The following is a 9,389-nucleotide window of genomic DNA, read 5'->3' on the forward strand; positions in this document are numbered from 1 at the left end:
AAAATGAAGTATAGGAAGCACACTTGTAAATAAAATTAGTTACATAAAATAGAAGTTGACTAGTTATAGTAGGCTAGTTATAGAATCTAGTGCACTGTTGATTGGAAATAATAATCTATAAAAGGCACATGCACATATCTCCAACATAATAATTGACAGGGTCTGTTTCCAGTTCATCACGTACGTGCACATTAACGTGCTTGCTTCGGTGCTTGACCGAAACAGACTCCTTCCACCCGGAACGATGCATCCAATGACCTTGAGATCTGCGCAGTATTTTTTCTCACGAGTCATATTACAGTATTTCTGTTAATGTTATTACAACTGTGCATTGCAGACTAAGGCATGGAATTTTAAAGCAGCATCGACAACATTCATCTGCCTGTTCACCACAATGTGCACAATATTAGTTCCCACACGTGAGCAACGCAGAGAAGTGACAGCCACTGCCCACCTACTAACACCATGGCATGGGCCTCTCAAAGGCAAACTTGCCACCCAAAGTACTATGTTAACTACATACAGTCGAGTCTTGATTAATATAGTTCAAGTGGACTGCACCAATCTCGGATAACACGACTAAAGTAAGAAAACAGTCTTGGTTTTCAGTTGACCCAGTGGTATCACTTTTCAGGGTGATGTTATCCCAGCTTCTCTTTAGTGTAGATTATTTCACAACACTCCATTATTTGCCCAAACAGTAAATTACATCGGTTGAGGATAATTTTCTCTAGGCTTTCGACAAGTTAAATCATTTTCTAATTTCTCAAGCTAATATTCCAACAGTTTTTTGCTGGTAATGTCAACTCGGATAATATGGAACCTTGGGTACTGGAAGCTTGGTTAATTGAGACACCACTGTACATGTACATGAAACAGGATACATTCCTAAATTATTTTAATGAAAATTATAAAAGACAATTATGAAAACAAAATATTATATTTGTGTTTGAAAAAACCTGTCACTTAACTACTCCATACCATATTATTGGCAATAACTATTGTTTTAAACAATTCAATACGAAAACTAACATATGTTTCACTACATCACCAACCCCACATGGTTAAATATTGAAGCGCTTCAATTGGAACAATACTCACTGACATCACTCAACTTGAGATCTGGCTGCCCCGAGTCATCGTGTTCCATCCCCTGACCAGGCCACACATCTGCAACCAGCAACACACAGCACACGTCCACGGGACTGCACAACACGACACGGCACGGCACTGGCAAACAGCCCACTTCTCCCACACAGAACACCCCTGCCTACTTCTCCAAGCACACAACAACATACATGATGAAACATGCCGTCAGCTCATAAACCAACAAAAACAAGCCAAATTAGTAATCAGAGTCGTTGCTGGGTTGTATGTCATCACTTTGCAAAACGCCAAAAAGATACTGGAGCCACAGACATGTGACATTTCTCAAATGTAAGACAAATTAAGAACAGGAACTGATTCTCTCTTTCAAAATGAAAACTACTACATTAACAACTAACGTATGTAAACTTTTGATAAATTATGTGAAATATGAATTATGTATACAAAATCTATGAAACAAAAAAAATTATTGGTCTACTTAAAACACAAATGCATTGGTTGTAATTTTTGTAATGATTGCTATAGAATACCAAAATTACGATTCTTTCTCATTAGTCAAAACATTTTCAATAAATGTATCCATATGAATAGTAATGAAAATTATACACACACTTGTATAATATTATACTTACGCATAAATACGCATGCAAAAGCAGGTTGCAATAATATAAATGAAAGAAAAATTAAATAAGGCATCTTGAATCTTGCAACAAATCAAATACATATAACAGAGAACAATAAACGTAGTCATGAGCATTTTTAAAACTTGTGATTGAAAAGCTTAATTAAATGTACCTGGGTCGTTCAATATGAAATTACCTAACCAGAAGAATTATAATTTTCATATTTGTAATTAACTGTACATAAAGTTATGATAAACAATGAAAGAATGCAAATTTTTCACATATATACCTGATAAACAGTTATGGAGGAATGGGTGCTAAAAAAGGTAAAAATAAACCAATTTTGAACTAGCAGAGGAATTTTGATTTGTTTATAACGTATGTTCCTATCGGGCTATAATAATGAATGTTATGTCAGTTCTTTGCAAGGAATTAAATATGATAAAATATATAACAAAAGATTTACATGTAATTTTTTATAATTAATTGTAATATATATTTAATATGTGAAAAACAGTATTTTAAAAAGTTTCCACAATATATTTTAAGATTAACTTTTCCTCTACATATTCTGAAAGTTTCAATTTAAGATGAGAATGGGATCACTATAAAAGTATGTTTCATATTATTTAGAATCCCACCAGCCTTAGTGTAAGTTCTTAATGACTATCATCTTACTCCAGATCCACCTGCCAGTAATCTGCTACTTCCACTAACTTAAGGAGCCCGCCTACCTGGTCACACAGACGGTGTGCAGAGCTACAGGAAAAACAACGTGATTTCAAAAACTACTCAAGATATCCGAGTGGGGTATATTTACGAAAAGCATTTAAGAGTTCGCTGAGGCCCGAAAAGTACTTTTAATTATGTATCATGTTTTGAAACTGTATTTCTAGAAGAGTTAAAATGGCTGAAACGTATGTTTTCAGAGTAATTTTTAGGTGTAAAACAAGTGGTACAGATTCTTGAAAGCACTTAAGGGGCTTGCATTACACCGCACAAATTTCACAGTTATCAATTGACGACGAGAAGACTGCGCGCCAGTTCAGAGCCTTGAGCTTAGAGGCGATACCGCGCTAGAAATACCATCGAGCGTCGCGCTTATCATTCCGCCTCACTAACACACGTACACCCCTGACGAGGCGGGCCCCTTAATGGACGTTAACTTATAACAATATTTCTCTGGCTTTCTTTACACTAAAATTTCAGGGTTTTCCTGGCCCAACAAAAGAACAAATTATTAAAACCTGAATCTATGTAGCCAAACATCTTTAAATACAAATAGAATATCTTATGTATTTCTTCCTGTTCACTTGCTTTCACTGATCTTCTTCCTACAGTGGTCACAAAAACTTTTATCAAAGGAAAATAAAAAAACACGTAGCCTACAATTAAATGTAAAGTATGGGCAAGAACTGAAGGAGCCTAATTGGAGAAACTGCCATGATTTATCCAGAACTATTAAAATGTTTTCCCTGACATTACTGCTTGATGACAGTGGACCTGCAGTGATGAAGTGAGGAGGGAGCACTGGCAAAAAGGTCGAGCCGTTGCTCTGCTCGGCAACTACGGTTCTCAGATTCCCCGGCTGAAGTTAGCCTGCCACCCTGGCGTACTGCTACAGTAGCACTGTGTTCTGTTTAAAGGTCCCGCCTACCTGGGCGCACTCACACACAGAAAAAAAACACAAATTATAAACTGCTGAAGATATATGAAAGGTGTCTGTTTATGAAAATCATTTAAGAATATGCTGAGGGTGGATGAGTATTTTTGTTTCCAAATTTAGTTTTTCAACTGTATTTTTATAAGAGTGAAAATAGCTAAGAGGCATGTTTTCGGAATATTTTTTAGGCACAACACACCTGAAACAGATTCTTCAAACACTCAAGGGACTTTATTTTAATTTCTCCGCCATACAATGTTATGGTTATCACTCAAATATCGTAGCTGTCCTATGCACGACGAGAAGACTACATGCCAGTCCAAAGTCTTGCTGCTTAGAGACGATACCTCGCTAGAAGCACCAGCGAGTGTCACACTTATCATCCTGCCTCACTAAACAGCTATATCCATGACTAGATGTGTTCCTTAAATGTCTTAACCTAAGTTTACAGTCTAAATCATGAGTGTACCTAACAATCAGAGGAAAGCCTCAACTGCACTTAACGGCGTGTTATTTAGGAAACACAGAACGATACGTCCGCCCAGATAAGTTGTCACAGGCCAAGATATCTCAAGGAAGAAAATCACATTCATAAAGACCACTAGTCTTTTTACCTTTAAGTAGCCACCAATGAAGAGAGATGGTAGACCATCAGATTATGAGAAATAAAGCATCAGGTGGCTTTCTAGATAACCAATACACACCACAAGGTACCACCTTGCCAAATCCCGATCTTTCAATGCCCACGGTGAGAGAAACCCCAACCTCACAAAGACAAGCAGTGACTTTGCTACAAGCAGGTTTGCCACATCGCGTAGGTGACCCAACATAACCAAAACTGTACCATGCAATTAAGTACGTACATAGACATATAAAAATAGTAAGCAATACACAACACACCACTGAACAACATATATATTTTGTTGCTGTACTTGAATTGTGCAAGTTTGCTCAGAAATTAGTTATTAGATAAGCACAAAAAAAAAATTTAATTTGTATGCAGTACAGTCACTACATGCCAGGCTAAAGTAGCAAATAGCTGGATAGAGCATAGCATGTACTTCTTTACTTTGAAACACCTTTCTCCCAAAGATTTCTACATAAAAGATACTGATAATTAGTTCATACCCAAAATGGTGCAGTACTTATCTGCTAATTATGTTAATGCCAAATAACATAAAGCCATTCCAAAACAGTTCATTCCCAAAAAATTTATTTGTGGAAGTTAGTCTCACCATTAGTCCTTGAGACAAAACATGTGCTACTTTTCCTTCCTCAACCAAAAATGAATTATTCATCACAACTCACAAGCCTCATGAATATAGTTTTCCAGTCATGTTAAAAGGTAATTGTTTGGTATCACGTATCCAAGTTTTATCCCTTGATTCTGATGGCATGATCCTGTATAATTGATCCTGTGGTACATGATGCTTGCTCTTTTAGTTCAGTACGTCGAAAGATCCTGGACATAACAAAAATATTACAATATAAACAATGTTAGGAAATGAAAATAATTCATTTCTTTTTTTTATTACATTTGATAACACTGTCATAATTCATTGTTACATCACAATTTTTGTTATATCCAGATCTTTTGATTTACTAAATTAAAACAGCAAGCATCTTGTACCACAGGATCAATGTACTCCGGATCATGGGATAGACTTGGATATAATATACAAAACTTTTACCAGTTAAAAATACTAAACATGTTTTAAAGCATGTTCAGCAATAAAAGAAATATAGTATTTATAGACATCCACCCTCATCTTGCCAGAATCACACAACTTAGGTACTTAATCTGAACTATTTACTTCCTTCCTTGCACGATCGCTTACACAGCAGAGTTGAGCTTTGCCAACTGCCTTCTGTTCGACATTGCACAGTTATGCATAGAGGCTTAAGGCTCCCACCTGACCGGGCACAAACAAAGTGTGCAGAGCTTCAGAAGAAACCACACCATTTGAAAAGTGCTCAAGATATCAGGTAAGGGTCTCTTTACGAAAAGCATCCAAGAGTACTCTTGAGAGCACATCAGTAGTTATGTATCTGTAATTAATTTTTAAACTATATTTTTAGAAGAGTGAAAATGGCTAAAAAGCATGTCTTCAGAATACTCTTAGGCACGAAACATACAGTACAGATTATTGAAAACACTCCAGGGACTTGCATTACACCTTTATCTTCATATTTCCGGAGTCTGATGTTAATGGTTACTACTCATCAGTTTACTGCGTCAGAAGCACCAGGGAGCATTGCACTTATCATTCCGCCTCACTAACACAGATATACCCCTGGCTATTCGGGGCCCCTAACACAGGTTTGGAGCATAAGAGAAACATGCTAACATCAAATTCACACATATATTAGCTGTAAAATTTTGTGACCGTTTTTCTTATGTACATTGCATTTTTTAAATTTATATATTATACACTTAATAATAAAATTATGTTTAATATGATCAACTTTTTTGACAGCTAACAGTGGTTATTATAGTAGCAGTTTTTTCTTGAGTGGTAAAAGAAGTGTGGAAGCTGAATTCATGAATTGTCAAAAATAAAAAAAACTGTGTAAATTATCATTTAATTGAGGTTTGTGAATGGATTTATTACAAGCCAACTGATACTTTTAGGCTTATGGCAGCTGCAATAAAGTTTTCAGTTTCTAATAAGCTTTTGGCTTTCAGAATACAATACGCTTGGACATCTGTACACAATCCAGCTACAGTTCACTAAAGGCTTCACATGGCTGTTAAATGCAATTGAAATGTAACTTTTTCTTACAATATTTGTATTCTCTGTAAGGAAAATGAAGCATGACATGGGTGAGTAACACAAGTTGTAAAATGCTGGTAGCTAAAATATTCTGATGCCTTGCTTACCAGCACCGGAGAGGACTGGAAGTTCAGAATACAAACTTGCATTCTGCCTTATTGATCTAGTAAACAGTGGCCCAAATTCATTGTTCAGGTTTCAGCTGCTAACTAGCTTTATGACAGTAGACAGTTTCTTACAGCATATTGCAATAAGAGGACAAACTAGTTCTAGGATTCCCCTACGCAAATTGATTCCCCAGCTCCCCTCACCCTCCCAACACTTGACACCCCCTCACCCCCTCTCCGTCTGCCTTCTGTCCTGTGGGTTTTCCCACCCCAATTCCTTCATCGGCTCTTTGGCTATTGCCTAAAATACTCTCCCATTTGATCGCTATTGATCCTCGCTACATTAAGGAGTATTTTGTTAATTTTGTCTAAAGGTCAGATTCCAATAAGTTCAGAAGAGCTGGAGTTCCCTATATAACTGTATTTTTGTATACCTAGTTAATTATTTATAATAAGGAATAAGATACTGCAAGTAGACCGGTGTCCTCTTTGAAATTCTTAACAATTCAAAGTCTGAATTTAATATGTTAAAGCTGTATAATTGACCAAGATGATTAACACCCAAAAACCCTAAATATTCTACACACTTAGTTTATTTTCATTATAAGAAAAGACCCTTAAAGTCAAAAATACCCCTTCAAAGTTGTGTTAAAATACATTAGTTGTCTATTCAGCATGTTTGGACATTAAGAGTACAATAAGATTTTAGAGAATGGTGAGAAGTACAGAGAGAAGAAAATATCTCGGAAATTTTCAAAATGTGCAAGGTTTACTGAGAGTCTATGATAAAAACTTTAAATAGGAATATTTTAATGGACTACTGCAAGACACTGTCATCCACGACTTAATGCAAAATGTTGATGTGTCACACAAAGTCCATAGTGGTAAACATTTAATCATACAAAGTAAACTACCACTGCGCAAAATTGATTTGGACAAATTTTTTTCAGGTTTTTTCCTTTATTTACACCACTCTCAATCATAGCTATTGCAAGAGGCCATAAAAACTGACACATCGCACTGTTTCAATGATCTCCTTTTTTACTGGGGCAGGATGTGTTGCAAGCCACACTGTCATGGTACAAACAGCAGATCTCGCCATCCACAGCTTTACAGTACCTTCCAACAGCTTTTAGCAGAAAAATAGTTCATAATTTCGGTTAAACTCACAAAGATTAAAAAATTTTAAAGATATTTTGAGAATAATTATAGGTAGGTCAAGGAGCCTATGCTTTGGCACAGGCTCTGGCTTTGGCATGTAAGGTGCATGGTGTAAAGATAAGGTGTATGGTGTAAAGGGAAGGTGTATGGTGTAAAGGGAAGGTGCATGGTGTAAAGGGAAGGTGTAAAGGGAAGGTGATGGTGTAAAGGGAAGATGTATGGTGGAAGTGTTTTGTAAGTGAAAAGTGCAAGGGACCTACAGAGAAAGGTAAAAGAAATGGGAGAGTGACATAGGGAGACGACGCCTTGCCCTTTGTGAAAGCCCAACCGCAGGTGTTAATTCTAATATAGTATTTTAAAAAATGTGTAGCATAAGCTCTAAATAATTTTATAATAAAATTATTTTAAAAACCATTTATCCTATGAAAATGTTCTTGAATTCACGTCAGATTTTAAACAATTAAATTATGTGTGAAAGGCTAGGAATACTTGACTGTTTGGAATTTTTTGTTGTAGACATGTATTTAAAATTTCACCTCACATTTAACCTGGTCTTAAAAGCCCTTCCAATATTTATCAATTTTTTTTTTTAAATTCAAGTAAACTAAACACACTTTTGGGCAGCATTGGCTGTGAAAAATGTGAAAACAGCAAGGGAAATCTTCTGATTTAAGAACTCTTTCCAAATTTATCACAGTTGTTTAAAGAGAGAAATAATACATGGAAACAGAGATTAACTAAACGAGAACCAAGCTCTAAAAGACATGGAATTAGTATCAAAAAGATGTCATTAATATCTTTGTTAAAGAAGTTCAGTAAACTACACAAATGCAAGCAGAAAATGTGATCTGCGAGACACACTACTTCTAAAACACCAAACACCCTTTTTAAGGTAACCAAATAACTTCATACTATAGCTTACTAGCATAGCATTTAATGTCTCCACTTGGTGGTTGCACTAAGCACCCAGTCAACAAGCCAATTTGTTAGCCCCAAACATCACCACTCAAAATTGTAAACACATGCTATACTTTTGCTAACTTGAACTCCATGCAGGCAACACCAAATTCATTTCTCCATGGTTTACACACCTAGTCTTTCCATTTCTTTATCAAATGTATACTTTTGTCACTATTCGGCACGAAGACTTAATAAAACTTCACAAAACCTAACCTCAACTAACTAGTCCACTTAGTGAAACTATTACAAGTCACTTTCCTGCACTTTGTACATTTTAACCTAACACTTCAAAACATAACAGACGATACCGCTAATATGCGTTATCATTATCAACAAACACTTTGGCGTCACGTTATATTCACACATCTAATAATCCGCACCAAGATCAATCTGAGCACAGCAAATAACATACCTCGAAACTTATAAAAACCCTCGCTAAATCAAAACACAAGGAAATGTATGCGCATTAGAACAGTAAAAAAAAAAAAAGTTCACAAGTAGTCAAGGTCTTGAACAACTATACGATTTTACAATACATGCGTACTACAGCGAGAAAAGTGTAGCGCGAACTGTCATGAACCATAAAAACTTAGTTCCTTGTGGCAAAAATAGAACACCGCATATCGCCTTCCACGCCACCCTCTTCGCACATCTACACTGTCGCGCAACAGACAAGTGTGTGATGTATTTTAGGAAAAGATGACCACAACTTTTCAGGGAACCGTAATAGATCCGAGCTTCTCATAGGCTGTCTGCAGCTCACGTGGTAGACTTGCGCGCTTTCTAGCACTATACGACTCACATCATTCGATTGCTAACAATCGATATGTGTGTAACTTTCGACTCACTTGCAATCATTGTATAAATAAGTTTGGAATTAGAAACAGTAATAATCTTTGTTCTTAACAAATAAAACGTTAAATGATACAAAGCAGTAAAGTAAACAGACCCCAGGTTTTATAATTTAAGGTACTCATAGTATTGAAAAAAAATT

General features: G+C 36.1%; 1 protein-coding gene across 6 annotated transcripts in view; it reads right to left on the reverse strand.

Annotated features, from left to right (window-relative positions):
* Positions 1–9,179, reverse strand: part of LOC134531173 (embryonic polarity protein dorsal-like) — a 117,116-nt gene extending 107,937 nt beyond the window's left edge. Inside the window, exons 1-2 of one of the 6 annotated variants that reach the window (XM_063366805.1) lie at positions 8,527–9,164; positions 1,102–1,170 (exon numbers count right to left, since the gene is read on the reverse strand). In XM_063366805.1, the coding sequence (XP_063222875.1) occupies positions 1,102–1,170; positions 8,527–8,539 (82 nt within the window). In that variant the 5' untranslated portion in view covers positions 8,540–9,164. Of the gene's footprint in view, positions 1–1,101; positions 1,173–8,357 lie in introns of those variants that run through there. The other 5 variants (XM_063366800.1, XM_063366802.1, XM_063366801.1 and 2 more) reach the window with 5 other exon arrangements.
* Positions 9,180–9,389: the final 210 nt, after the last annotated feature.

This window comes from Bacillus rossius, chromosome 3 (genome assembly GCF_032445375.1).
Source record: "Bacillus rossius redtenbacheri isolate Brsri chromosome 3, Brsri_v3, whole genome shotgun sequence".
Taxonomy (NCBI): domain Eukaryota; kingdom Metazoa; phylum Arthropoda; class Insecta; order Phasmatodea; family Bacillidae; genus Bacillus; species Bacillus rossius.